The sequence below is a fragment of the Eublepharis macularius genome, chromosome 4 (assembly GCF_028583425.1).
Source record: "Eublepharis macularius isolate TG4126 chromosome 4, MPM_Emac_v1.0, whole genome shotgun sequence".
Taxonomy (NCBI): Eukaryota; Metazoa; Chordata; class Lepidosauria; order Squamata; family Eublepharidae; genus Eublepharis; species Eublepharis macularius.
Window position 1 is genome coordinate 168,977,869 of NC_072793.1, and position 14,627 is coordinate 168,992,495.

The following is a 14,627-nucleotide window of genomic DNA, read 5'->3' on the forward strand; positions in this document are numbered from 1 at the left end:
TCCCTGCACATTTTCTGGTACACTTTCATGTTTGTTCCTTGTGGTAGCTGGCACATATTGAAGAAAGGGACAGGGAATTGCACCAGTCTCCAAACTGCAGATGTAATTGATATGATGGTGAGGGCATTAAATGATAAACAGTTGAAAGTTTCTTCAAAGGATGTGTCTTACTGATGTTTGCTGCAGAGCCAGTGTATCCCTTACTAAAGTTGAATGTTTCTAAATCTGTACTGGATTTCAGCTCTTCCATTAAGAAAAGCAACCTCTAACACAAACATGCTTCATTTCATTACACCTTGGCAGAGAGAAAGAAGGGTGCCCCAGCAATTCTGGACACTCCCCTAGGCGGTTATGTTTCCTAAAGGGAAAATCTCAACAAACGAGTGAAGTTGCTGTAGGATGAGTGCAACGTAGTACCATCTGGTCTGCTCTGACTGACAGGGGCTCTCTAGAGTCCATGGTCTCTAATGAGTTATGTCTGCCTCGGATGAATGGATGTAAGGCCTTCTTATTTGTTATGTGGGCTTTAGTCTCATGCTGGAAACTGCAGTTCCTAGAGGCCCCTGCGAGCCCAAAAGAGGTCCGCCCACGATTTCCCAGGGATTGAGATATTAAGAGGACTGAGTGTTTTTCCTAGAGAGGACAGGAAAGCTCAGACACGTGGGTTGAAGCCCGGGGTCTTTTCTTCCTTGTTTTGGGGGAAGATCTGAAGGAATTAAATAGGGCCTCTCCATTTCACTGGTTGGAGGGAGAATTTGGCTTTTATATGTCTGTGGGAAAGGTGAGTTTGAGATTTCCTAAAGAGATCTTGGGCAGGAACAAGCAAAAACGGGTGGAGGGATAAGAAAGAAAGTAACACATGAGCCTGGGGGTTTCATGCAATACTGTTTTACCAGTGTTGGGGACACGGTAAGAAAAGTATGCAAAAACTTCATCCGGATCCACAAATTCCAGCCCCCTAGCCTATAAAAGAAATGCATTAGAGTTGTACATATTGTTATACAAATTTTAATAAGCATGCATGTGAATGTGATGCTGTGCTTCTGGTTGTAAATGTGCAATCAAATTATTTAGTATTTTAGCTTTCTCTTTATAGCTATTATATTTTTGATGTAATATTTATCCAGGTAATTCTGGTTTAAAATTATTTTTGTTGTAACTCAATGGGTTTTGCCCTCTGTCTGTCGGAGTTTGGGGAAAATAATATCTTGCCTCTGAGAGAGTTCTGAGGGGAAGGAGTTTTCAGAGGAGGAAAAAGAAATGGAAGCCGTATGGGCTCCAGCGCAGAGAGCGAAGAAGCCTGAAGGAACCTCAAGAGCGACACGACCACCAAGAGCCAACCTGGCCACAGCAAAGAGGGAGTGGGAGAGATTTGCAGGAGGCCTCAGAAAGACAAGAAAAGACTCTTATCGCTGCTTTGGTTCCCCACTTGAAGTTGTGTTGTCCAAGCTGGAGTTTTGTATACGTGTGTCCTGCTTTGATTCCCCATCCTTCCTTGTCAAATTAAACCCAGCTTGTGTTCATTCTATTTGTGAATGGTTATAGGTTATTTGCGGGGAGAGTCTGGGAGCTGTTTTTGAATTTACACCTTTTTTTTTTTGGTCTACTGGCCACCACCACCCTTAAGAAAGGGAGACCAGTGGGTTGGAGACACCACTGCTTTCTTGTTTGGTCACCCCCTCCCCTCAAACCTAGGTCCCATAATTTCTTTTGCCAACTGAGGTTAATGGGAGAAACTGGGGCTTAAACTTGAAATCTGACTACCCTCATAATATAGAAATTTGTCACCCAGATTAGTCTAATTATTATCCTCCATTTAAAGAATTTATCTTGTAAATCCAAAAAAAAGATGCAGAAGTTTCTTTGCTGTACAGATTGCAGAATGCACCAATATCCTCAAACATCCAAGAAGCTTGGTTGTTGTGGATTTTCCAGGCTGTATTGCCGTGGACTTGGCATTGTAATTCCTGACGTTTCGCCAGCAGCTGTGACTGGCTTGTTTGTCTTAGGTATTCCATGCTCAGCATCTCCCAACCCACATACCCCCTTCAAAAGATTAAGGTCTGCTCAAAGAGGCCTTAAGTTTGTTTTTTAAAAGCACACACAAAATGCATGATGACCATAATTAGTCCAACTTCTGGTTGTCAATTGGAAACAAGCTTTAGAGTAGCACAGAACTCTCCTTCAGACAAAGACATTTAAAGCGAGAGCATTGCAAGAAAATGCAGTTTCCATGCATTCCTAGTGAAACATGTAAGATAATCTTTCTAGGGTATGAGAAAATAAATTTAATTTTTGTTGCTCTCAGTTGGTCAGTTCTGTTTTAACCAAATTATTGGCCTATGGGGTTTGTGTCATCTTCTTTAAATGTTCAGGGATAGAAAAGATACAATCAAATGAGACGTGTTTTCCTCTTTCAGGGGCTATCAGTCTCCTTTGAGGAGGTGGCCGTGTTCTTCACAGAGGAGGAATGGGATCTGCTGGATCCAGCCCAGAGAGCTCTCTACTGGGAAGTCATGCAGGAAAATTATGAGACTGCAGCCTCTCTGGGTAAGGATTTTTGCTCTTTTATCATTAACTAGCAAGAAAGCCCGTTGGGGGGGGGGAATACAACGGGCTCTAGAAAGGGGAGGGCAGACAGGCAGGCATTTGCTCCTCCTCCGTCACTGATTCCGGCTGGTGAAGGAGTGGGGTGGGCATTGTCATCTGCTCCACACCTAATCTAACTGATCTTGGCCATGTGAAGGGGTGGTGGGCTTTGCTACCCGCTCCATGCATGATACATGCTGGGTAAAGGGGGGGGCATTGCCTCCTGTTCTGTGCCTGACTACGGCTGGGGGAAGGGGGGCAGGCATTGCTGCCTGCTCTGAGCCTGATCCCAGCTGGGTGAAGGGAGGAACAGGCATTGCTTTCTGCTCCACACCTGATCCTGACAGGTGAAGGTGGGCGGCAGGATTTACTACCTGCTCTGCTCCTGATCCCAGCTGGGTGAAGGGGATGCAGGCATTGCCACCTGCTCTGCTCTTGACTCCAGCAGGTTGAAGGGGAGGGCAGGCACTGCTGCATGCTTAGCTCCTGACTTCAGCAGGGTGAAGACACGGTGGGCATTGCCGCCTGCTCAGTGGCTTATTCCGGTAGGTTGAAGAGGGCGGGCATTGCCACCTGCTCTGCTTCTTATCCCAGCTGGGTGAAGGGAAGAAGGGCATTGCCTCCTGCTCTGCGCCTGATCCCAGCCAGGTGAAGGCGTGAGGTGGGCATTGCCACCTGCTCCACTCCTGATACCAAATGGGTGATGGCGGGGGGTGGGCATTGCTACCTGCTTCACTCCTAATACCAGCTGGGTTAAGGCAGGGGAGCATTGTCACCTGCTCAACTCCTGATCCCAGTCTGGTGAAGGAGGGTGGGCATTGCCATCTGATCTGCTCCTGATCCCAGCTGAGTTAAGGTGGGGTAGGGGGTGGGCATTGCTACCTGCTCTGCTCCTAATACCTGATGGGTTTAGGCAGTGGGTGGGCAAAGCCACATGCTCTGCTTCTGATCCCAGCTGGGTGAAGGGGTGTGTGTGTTGCCAAGTGCTCCATTCCTAATACCAGCTGGGTTAAAGTCAGGAGTGGCATTGCCACCTGCTCTGCTCCTAATAGTAGCTGTGTTAAGGTGAGAGGGGAAATTCCACCTGCTCCACTCCTAATACCAGCTGGGTTTAGGTAGGTGGTGGGCATTGCCACCTGCTCCGCTCCTAATACCAGCTGGGTAAAGGTGGGGAGTGGGCATTACCATCTGTTCTACTCCTAATACCAGCTAGATTAAGGCAGGGAGAGGGCATTGTCACCTACTCCAGTCCTAATACCAGCTGGGTTAAGGTGGGGGTGGGCATTGCCACCTACTCTGCTCCTTATACCAGCTGGGTTAAGGTGGGGGGCAAGGATTGCCACTTGCTCTGCTCCTGATCCCAGCTGGTTGAAGGGGGGTGGGCATTGCCACCTGCTACGTTCCTAATACCAGCAGGGTTAAGGCAGCGGGTGTGTACTGCCAACTGCTCTACTCCTAATAGCAGCTGGGTTAAGATGGGGGTTGGGCATTGCCACCTTCTCCGCTCCTAATACCGCCTGGGTTAAGGCAGGGGTGGTGCGGGCATTGCCACCTACTCCGCTCCTAATACCAGCTGGGTTAAGGTGAGGAGAGGGCATTGCTACCTGCTTCACTCCTAATACCAACTTGGTTAAGGCAGGGGGATGGACATTGCCACCTAATACCAGCTGGGTGAAGGTGGGGGTGGGTATTGCCACCTGCTCCACTCCTAATATCAGCTGGGTTAGGTTGGGTGGTGGGCATTGCCACCTGCCTCACGCCTAATACCAGCTGGGTGAAAGCAGGAGGCAGGCATTGCCACCTGCTCCCATCCTGCTCCTGGCCTGGGCTTCCCACCATGGCACATTTTCTGGAGGGACATGGTGCCTTGCCTTGGCTTCCTCCATGGCAGCGCCCTCAGGTAGTGCACCGGGGTATAAAGTGAGTTGTCTGAAATACGCTTACTCAATTATATAGTAAGATAAGGAAAAGAGGGAGGGAGAGTATCTCCCAGGGCCCCACTTTCATTTCTGGAAAGGCTTTCATCTGTCACTGAGGTAATAACATAACATCCCCATCTCCAAATATTTCTGTAACTTTAAGTGAATGCACCTAGATAAATAAACTCATGCTCTGTCAGTGGAGAGGGCACTGGTTGCGAGGGATGTTGTAACTGAATGCTTGTTAGAAGATCTTTGCAGGGGCTTCCTTATTCTCCAGCTTTTCGATTTTGGCATGGAATGTCTCTCCCACAGTCCTTTGCTTGTGCACTAGAGACTGATGGGAAAAGAGCAGAAATTGCATTAGTGGTTGTACAGGAGGAGGACAGGCCCTACTTCAGTGGCAAAGTAGCTTGTTTTGTGCAGTGAAGCTCCTTGGTTCACCCTGAGGCAATTCAAAAGAGCTTCTGACAGGAGGGTCTCTGGTGTCAGAGTGGAGAAGGACTCCTGCTCCAGGCCTGGCACAGCCACCACCTGGAGATATCCAGGCAGGCAAGATCTCTGAAGACGGGGTGGGGTGGGGTGGGGGGAGAATACTGGCCTTGTATTGTCTGATGCAGAAGGTCACTGTGGTGTGCAGGCAGAAGGCACAACTGAGGGGAAAAGGAAACAGCTTTCCCCTTACAAAGGAGTGTGGGCACGTTCTTGGCACACAGACATTCTTGAAAGGGCTAAATCCCTTCGTGTGCTTTTGTTTTCCCTTGGAAGGACTTTGGGTGCCCAGGCCATTCCTCGACCCTCAGCTGCATTCAAGGGAAAATCTGTCCCTACGGAGCTCTGAAGAATCGGGAGAGTATGAAGATGTCCAGGAGTCAGGTAAGGGTTGGTGGAAGCAAGTCAATAAATGGGCCAGTTCAGGGGATTTTCCAGGATTTTTTCTGTCTAATCTGCACTTGTTATATTTTGACTTCAGAGCCAAGTAGACCTATCAGTAAATGCAGTGCTCATCCAAGAAACAGCAGCTACCTATCTGGCTCCTTCCCCTTCCCCAGGACCTCAGAACGTGACACCCTTCCGTTGTGCAGAGGCGTCGTCATTCAGTGGTCAGAGCACTGCAGGAAGTCCCTCCCCCCTTCCTCACATCGCCAGTGGACAGACCTCATGCAAGAGGTGTTGGGGAAATCCTTTCTCTGCCTGAGACCCTGGAGAGTTACTGGTAGTCATTTTGCCAGATGGAACATTGGCCTGACTGGCTGTAAGGAGAGTTCGTAAACGGAAATGCCCCCTCCCCCCACCTGCATATATACACATTAGTATCCTGTTATGCATTAAAATTAGATTATCTGCAGTGTTTATAAGATACCCATGATTTAAATGGTCTGTTATTCTGGATTTTCCAAAACTGCAGAAGGATATCTGATTCCTAAAGATGACCTCATCTCTTGCCGGGAGAACAAGGAAGAGCTGTTTGTCCAGGACTCCAAGGAAGCAGAGCTACCAGCAGGTACTTCCATGGATGTCTGGAGGGGATTCGTCAGAGTTTCAGAACTGGGGTCCTATTTAATTTCATCCAGGAAAAATAGATGTGCCCTGCTTTCCCCCCCTTGTGGCATGACACCCTCCTATTTGTCCTGAGAGGAACCATGATCTCTGTATCCCTGTCCATTCTTCTTGCTTCACCTCAGATTTCCTTTCTCGAATTGATAGACCAAAAATCTCTTCTTTCTGTCCCCCTCTCACAGATGATGGGACCTTGAGGGAAAGGGAAGGCCTTCCCTCAAAAGAAACACTGGAGAGTTTTTCCAGAGGAGCTCAAGAGAGCCGTTACACGCTTATTGGAAAAATAGAGGAGGCAAAGACAGGAAGGGTCTCTTCTTTGTGCTTGAAAGTGGGTTGGAAATGGAGATTTGGGTTAGAGGAAAATTCCCCATCCATTCTCATCTGCTTATTTTATTGTGTTTCCTAGTGGAACCTAACGTGTTTCCTCTTACAGCAAAGCAGATGGCCCTCTACCCATTCCCTTGGAAGGAAAATGGGCCAGACCAGGATGCCCAAATGATGTTGCTCATTGATTTATTCATTTACAGTTTGCAAGGAAGGGGACTTGTTGTGGGTTTTTTGTGTTTCTTTAAACTTTATTTTATTACAGTAAACGACAAGCAAAGGTTCACATGAAGAAACAAAAACATAAAAACAAACAAACAAATAAGAACATAGAGGGAGACATACCATTTAAACATTTTACAGAATTTTTTTTCTGATTACTTAATAACTCTTCCGTAATACCCATGTCTTAACTAAACATATAACTTCGACTTTACTGCGAAGATATCTGCATTTTTTCCGCTTACTTCAGCCCATCATTTATTGCCAACCTTATAACTCTAATTTTCAAATGCACAGATCATTAGTTCTGACTTCTCTTTTATATACAGAAAGTCCATGAAAGGTTTCCAGATCTTCACAAAATTTGCTGTTGTATTGTCGAAGGCTTTCACGGCCGGAGAACGATGGTTGTTGGGGGTTTTCCGGGCTGTATTGCCGTGGTCTTGGCATTGTAGTTCCTGACGTTTCGCCAGCAGCTGTGGCTGGCATCTTCAGAGGTGTAGCACCAAAACTTCAGAGGTGTAAGCAAAACTTCAACAGGAAAGAAGAAACCTTAAGAATGAACAGAGCATGGGCTCCAGTTCTGAAAAACACCAGGCCAACAAAACACTCCACACCCGACAATAGCCCTGCAGAGAAGATTAGCACATCAAGCACCAATCCATATGCAAAAGAACCGCCTCAGGACACAGTGAAGCCTCCCGCCATTAGCATTCCACACCCTGGGAAACTCTTACAGAATGACTCAGCTCAACCCCACCCCTCCTGAGTAGATACAAATGACCTACATCTTTTCCACACTGTGACACTGAGAGATCTCTGTCTTTTGGTGCTACACCTCTGAAGATGCCAGCCACAGCTGCTGGCGAAACGTCAGGAACTACAATGCCAAGACCACGGCAATACAGCCCGGAAAACCCCCAACAACCAAATTTGCTGTTGTTTTGTCCGTCAGCAGTTCCGTTAATTTTGCCAGTTCCGCAATCTCCAACATCTTTATTAGCCAATCATCTACTGTTGGCAATTTATTCGATTTCCAATATTGTGCATAAATTATTCTTGCAGCCGTTGTCATATATCTAGTCAAAATTACAAATTCATTTTCTATTGAAATATCCACTAAACTCAATAGACACATCTCTGGCTTTAGTTGTAGGTTGCTCTTTAATATTTTTTGCATTGTTAGGTGTATTTGTTTCCAATACTTTTTAGCAACCGGGCAGGACCACCACATATGGTAGAAGGAACCCTCATTTTTTTTTTACACTTCCAACATTTGTTTGACACCCCATAAAACATCTTAGCTAATTTTTGTGGGGTCATGTACCACCTATACATCATTTTATAGAAATTTTCTTTCAACTTATAATGTAAATTTTAGACCATAATTCCACATTTTCTCCCATTGCTCTATATGGATATTATATCCAAAATTTTTAGCCCATTTAACCATACAGTCCATCACTTCTTCTTCTTCTAGTTCAATTTTTAGCATAGATATTAAGTGACCTTCTTTTTTACATAACTCTTTTTCAACTGTACTAGTAGTTTCCTCCATACCATACATTTTAAGGTCATTTTTAAACCTTTCTGATAGTTGCATATACACAAACCACTGACAGTCAAAGCCTTTCTCTTTCAATTCCTCTCTAGAATGCATTTTTGTCTCCCCTTGTGAAAAATTACATAGATTGTAGTATGTTAACCACTTATCTTTACATACTATTTCCCTTCTAAATAATGCCTCATGTGGTGAAAGCCATAATGGTATTTTTATTGTTATTCTTGCCTTGAATGTATTCCAAATTCGTATCAGGGCTTGATGTATGATATGGTTCTTAAAATCTACATTTACTTTGATCTTATCATACCACAGGTATCCATGCCACTCAATATCTTAGGAGTCTCCATATCCAGGAGTCTCCTATTTAACTTTATCCAGTCCTTTAACCAAACTAAACAGGCAGCTGCATAATATAGTTTTAGATCCGGCAGCCCCAGTCCAAGGAAGGGGACTTTTGGTATACCTGGCAGACCTACTAGGCAGGTAGGAAAACGCTGGTTTCTCTGTTTGCTCTCCAAGGAGGCAAAAATTTCCAGGCATGGGGAGCAAGAGGGCTGTGTGGATGTGCTTCCAGGGAGTTCTTGCACGAAGAGGGAAGAACAGGGGTGCCAGGCCTGCCCCATGGATGTTTAGCTGAAGGGAAGGAACTCCAACTTTGCCTTCCAGTGGGCTTCTCCCCAACATCCTAATGAAAGAAGGGAAGAGAGGAATTGTGTGTGTTGAGAGATCATTTCCTGTCAGCCAGAGTAAAAAGACCTCTGTGCACCCATGTTTTTGAGTGTCTCCCAACCTCAGCTCCTGGGAGGATCACAGGGCCTTCCATTTGGCAGTCCCATGGAGTCACTAGGGTAGATTGCTCTGAGCAGGCTGTTATCCATCTGGAGAGCACTTTGGAGGCCACAGCAATCTGTTCAGAGCCATCAGGCCCAACGAACAGCTTGAACTGGGACCTCCCACCTCCCTTCCCACCTCCTCCCCTCTCCTCCGCTCTTCCTATCCTCTCCTTCTCATTGTCTGTGCTGGGGCAACAAATCAGTGCAGGAGAAGGACTCCAGTCACCAATACTCCCAAGGTGTACTCCCAATACTACTTTCGGTAGTTTTTTGTCTTTGGGCTTTTCCTCCCCCATGGCTGAGGTGTTGGAGATCCAGAGGGGAGGGAGCCAGGTGAGCCACAGGAGAAATAAGCGGGGTGGGGGGAGCTGAACAGGAACAGGGTGAGGAGCAGCAGAGAGTGGGGGAAGTAGAAGTGGGGTGGAAGTCACTTCCCTCTCTGGAACTACTTAATCCCCTTCCCCACAATTCCTGGGGTCTTCAACTGTTCCTGTGCTGCCACTTTGGCACTGGGAGGACTGTAGGTCCCCTTCCCCCACAAAAACCCAAGGAAGGAAAATCTTCTGTACTTCTTAAATCACTCACTCCTCCAGTCCCACCTGATGGAAACGGAGAGCTTCAGAGTCAAATGGTCTCCAGAGGATCACCTGACTCTGATACAGAAGGGCGGATATGAATCCCACCTTTCCTGTTCTCCTCTTGGAAAGTGCAGTTTGTTAATGACTGTCCCTGCTCTGAAGTTCTTGTTCTCTTGTTGGTGCTCTTATTTGATTTCTGTCTCTCTATTCCAGCAAGGGATGAGTGGAAGATGGAGAATGAGATGGATCCAAGAGTAGCGTCTGCAGAAAGGGACAAAGATCTGGAGGCAGCAGAGGAGAAACAGCTGAGAGGGGAAAAGGAAGCAAAATGGAAATTGGTTGCCAGTCAGGGCAAGAACTTGCATGATATCTCAGCCCAAGATAGAATGCAGAAGGGAAAGAGGAGGAAGAAGTGCCCTGTGAATGGGAAAGGGTTCAGTTGCAATGCCAATAATGAGAAAGATCAGAAAATCCAAACAGGTGAGAAAAAGCATAAATGCATGGAGTGTGGAAAAAACTTCAGTCAGAGTAAAAGCCTTGCTGACCATCAAAGAATTCACACAGGGGAAAAACCGTATCAGTGCTTGGAATGTGGGAAGAGCTTCCGTTGGAGAGAGAGCCTTATTCCACATCAAAGGATACACACTGGGGAGAAGCCATATAAGTGCTCTAATTGTAGCAAGAGCTTTTCTGTTAAATCAAATCTTACTATCCATACGATGATTCACACAGGGGAGAAGCCATATAAATGCTTAGAATGTGAAAAGAGCTTTCCTGGTCTATCAAGCCTTATTAAACATCGGAGGGTTCACACAGGCGATAGGCCTTATATATGCTTGGAATGTGGAAAGAGCTTTAGTCGGAGAGACTGCCTTACTTCACATCGAAAGATTCACAGAGTGGAGAAGCCATTTAAATGCTCTGATTGTAGCAAGAGCTTTTCTGATAAATCAAGCCTTACTAAACATAAGAAGATACACACAGGGGAGAAGCCGTACAAATGCTTGGAGTGTGGGAAGCGATTCAGTCGCCATGGCAGCCTTAATCTGCATCGAACGGTTCATACAGGGGAGAAGCCATATAAATGCTCTGATTGTAGCAAGAGTTTTGCTCGCAAATCATTCCTCCATAAACATAAAAGGATTCATACAGGGGAGAAACCATATAAATGTGTGGAATGTGGAAAGAAGTTTAGTCAGAATAGAAGCCTCATTGTACATCAAAGAATTCACACAGGGGAGAAGCCATATAAATGCACGGTTTGTAACATGAACTTCACAACAAGTAGGAGCCTCACTTCACATCAAAGAATTCACGCAGGGGAGAAATCATATGCATGCTCTGATTGTAACAAAACATTTTCTTTTAAATCGAGGCTTACTGTACATATGTGGCTTCACATGGAGAAGCCATACAGATGCTTAGAGTGTGGAAAGAGCTTCCATCAAAGCACACACCTTAACTCCCATCTCCTCCTTCACGGACGTGAGAAGCCGTATCAGTGTTTAGAATGCGGAAAATTTTTCATTAGGAGAGACAGTCTTAATTCACATCGACGTATTCACACTGGAGAGAAGCCATATAAATGTTCAGTTTGTAACAAGAGATTTTCCTTTAAATCAAACCTTATGAAGCATCTGAAGATTCACACTGGGGAGAAGCCACACAAATGCTTGACATGTGGGAAGAGCTTTAGCCGGAGTGACAATCTGGCTACACACCAAAGCATTCATGCAGGAAAATCAACATAAATTCTAAAGTTGTACTTAAGAGTTTTTTCACAAACTGAGCTTTTCTGTGCATCTGAGTATTCTCCCAGAGGAAATTTCTACCAACCTTGAACATGGAAAGGGCTTTGGTTGGAATGCGGGCCTTCACATGACGAAATACACACAAGCAAACCTGTCAGCGCTTGGGGCTTTTCTGTACCAAGGTTTTGCTTCGTTCAGCTTCTTAACTGAAGTAGATTTTTCTCTCCCTTGCACACAGTCTCATTTGCAGGCTGTTGCTCCTCTGAAGTAAAATGGAGAACAACAACTGCAAACAATATGGTGTATAAGGGAGTGGAAAAACGTGTTGTTAAGAAGTCGATCAAAAATCCAATGCGGAAAAGCTGTTGATAGGCTGAAACCGTTTCCCTTGTGATGCCTTGACTTCATCTCAAAGAAAGAACATTGGGGGGAATTATGGAAATGCTGCTGTGAATGTTCACAGTTGCCATCCTGTTATGTGTCCTCTTATTCTCTGAGGAATTAAGGGGTGGAACTATCTAAGCTTAATTAGTATGTGGGAAACCAGTCAAGGGTGGGTGACTTTTCTTGTTTGTGACCAACATGTGGTTTGGGGAAGGTTAGGAATAGCTATCTCTCTCAGTCTCTTGAGGGAAAAGCAGACTGGGTTTGAGTGTGTAGAAAGCACCTCCAGTTCTCTCTCTCTCACAGGCAGCCATTGGGAACTGATGGGAAGTTGGGGTGAAGCTGACAGTTGAAAACGGTTAAGAACAGCTAGAAAGAGGGATGGCGGTCAGTGAGAAGAGAAGGGGAGGTGTTTGAGCTTGTAAGAGATGCAGCATGCATTTAAGAGCTGGCTTCTGAGGACTGTAATTTGCTAGAATGTTCTGGGAGCAAAAGTTCAGTTATCAAGAGAAATGTAGCTCTGCGTTTGAATCATCCAACGGTGTTGAAGCTGTAAATAAAGTGTAACTATTTTTCCTCTGCTTAATCCCTGTTGACTAGATACCTTTTGTCTCTCGGGAAAATAAAACACGTGCAACAGTCTTTTAAGCAATGGCAATTATAATCAAATTAATTACATGGTGACACTGTTTGAGGGGAGTTCCCTTACTCCAATAATCCTGGGCAGTAGATGGGTGACAGGTAGCGGTCTCACCAAATGTATATAAAGGGGTTTTGTCTGGCTCTCCACCTAGTACATATAGACCAGATATATGGAGCAGAGGTCCATCAGTGGCTATTAGCCACAAGGTATAGATGGAACTCTCTGTTTAGGGCAGTGATGCTCTGTATTCTTGGTGTTTGGGGGGGGGCAATCAGTGGGAGGGCTTCTGGTGTCCCAGCAGATTTGTGACTGCCTTGCCTGCCTCCTCACCATTTTAGGGTGGGCTCAGAGTGTTCTTACTTACTTGAAACTCTGTACCCCTTTTGTTCCTGGAATAAAATCTTCAAAGTTCTCCAAGTCTTGGTGTAAGCATTGGGCAAAGCACCAGGTCATGAACCTTGCTATTTTTGCAACAAATTCTGCCGAGTCAGCCAGGAGCTTCAACTTGGTCACCCAGGAACCCCACAGAGGAGATGGGACACACCGGCGCTGGACTGATTGAGCCCTACGTCTCCGCCTCACCCAGCTCTTCAGGAGGTAAACAAGGTGATGCCCCTCAGAGAACAGAGAGGGAAAAACCTCAAGGGAGGGGCACCATTTGGAAGTCTGGTACGGTCCTGCTTTCCATTCTATAAGTTTTGAGGTGAAACCAGAGATAAGACCTTTTAAATAGACACCCCAAAATAGCCTAAGCAAGAAACGGGGTAGGCGCAGAGTAAAAGAGAAAACAGATTCCTTTGAAATGTGTTCTGAAAAACTGGGAGTGGTTTGATGAAAAAAAAAATACTGGTACTCTGGTTCAATCCCAGATCTTTAGTTAAAAGGAACTTTCTATGTCTGAGACAGTAAAGAGCCACTGCCCGTTGGATGGGATCCTGGGTGAATTGGCTGCAACAGTATTCTTCCACCTGTGCTCCCCAACAACTGTTTATAAAGAGGCTTGCTGACTAGGGTTGCCAGCCCCCCTCAGTCTCCTGGCAGGGGGACAAGGGCCTAGCACTTACCTTTTGGGAGAGGGAGTGCGTGCACACGGAGCGCGTGCGCGTGCCCCCACACGCGCGATAATCTCACTTCGGGGTGACCTCATCACGCAGCCAGGCACTGCAGAATGCACCCGAAACGGGCCAAAGCTGCCTGGTTTTGAGGTGCTGCGGAGTGCAAGACTGTTCCTGCGCTCCGCAGTGCCTCAAAATGGGCCCGATCTGCGGCAGAATGGGCCTGTTTTGGGCGATGTGGAGCACAGGAGCGTTCTTGCGCTCCGCAGCGCCTGAAAAATGGGCCCGATCCATGGCAGAATGGGACCATTTTGGGCGCTGCAGAAACGCAGCTGCTGAAAACGGGCCCAATTTGCCGCGGATCGGGTCCGTTTTGAGCACTCCATAGCAGCCCCGATCTGGGCCAAAACGGACCTGATCCCGGCGGCTGTGGCACACGGGAGTGCGCTGCGTGGGGGGGGAGCGCGCAAGGAAGGTGTGCGGCCTCCTCGCTGCTCAGGTAAGTGGTGGCGGGAGATCCCCCACCCCCACCGGGGGTCTGGGATCCCTAATGCTGACTCTGGTACTAGAGGGAGTGGCTATCCCTCATGACTAGTAGCCCTTAATAGTCCCATCCTCCATGAATTTGTCCAATCGCCTTTTAAAGCCTTCTAAGTTTGTGGCCAGCATCACATTCTGTGGCAGTGAGTTCCACAAGTTAACTATGTGCTGTGTGAAAAAGTAGTTCCTTTTGTCTGCCCTGAAACACCCATCCCCCAGCTTCAGTGGATGACCCTGGATTCTAGTATTATGAGAGAGGAAGAAAAGCTTCTCCTTGCCCACTTTCTCCACACATGCATAATTTTGTAGAACTCTATCATGTCTCTCCTTACTCCCCTAAGCTAAACAGCCCAAAGTAGTTTAACTGATCCTCGTAGGTAGGGTTGCCAGCTTCCAAGTGGTGGCTGGAGATCTCCCAGAATTACAACTGATCTCCAGGCCACAGAGATCAGTTCCCCTGGAGAAAATGGCTGCTTTAGAGAGTGGACTCTATGGAACTATACCCCACTAAAGTCTCTCACCAGATCCTGCCCTCTCCAGGCTCCACTCCCCAAATCTCCAGGAATTTTCCAACTTGCAGTTGGCAACCCTACTTGTAGGGCAGTTTCCCTAGCCCTCTAATGATTTTGGCTGCTATTTTCAGCACCTTTTCACTCTACAACATC

The 14,627-nt window shown here is 46.5% G+C and overlaps 1 protein-coding gene across 1 annotated transcript; it reads left to right on the plus strand.

Moving 5' to 3' along the window:
- The first annotated feature begins 705 nt into the window (after positions 1-705).
- Positions 706-12,327, plus strand: LOC129327149 (zinc finger protein 883-like). Its single transcript, XM_054975620.1, has 5 exons — positions 706-781; positions 2,421-2,550; positions 5,277-5,384; positions 5,917-6,012; positions 9,803-12,327. The coding sequence occupies exons 1-5, from the start codon at positions 767-769 to the stop codon at positions 11,338-11,340; spliced, it is 1,887 nt and encodes a 628-aa protein (XP_054831595.1). The 5' UTR covers positions 706-766; the 3' UTR covers positions 11,341-12,327.
- The last annotated feature ends 2,300 nt before the right edge of the window (positions 12,328-14,627 follow it).

Bases quoted from the DNA above. Each gene is read 5' to 3' on its own strand.
- LOC129327149 (XM_054975620.1), top strand. The intron at 5,385-5,916 runs GTAAGGGTTGGT...CCAAAACTGCAG, and splicing joins TGAAGATGTCCAGGAGTCAG to AAGGATATCTGATTCCTAAA. The intron at 6,013-9,802 runs GTACTTCCATGG...TCTCTATTCCAG, and splicing joins GGAAGCAGAGCTACCAGCAG to CAAGGGATGAGTGGAAGATG.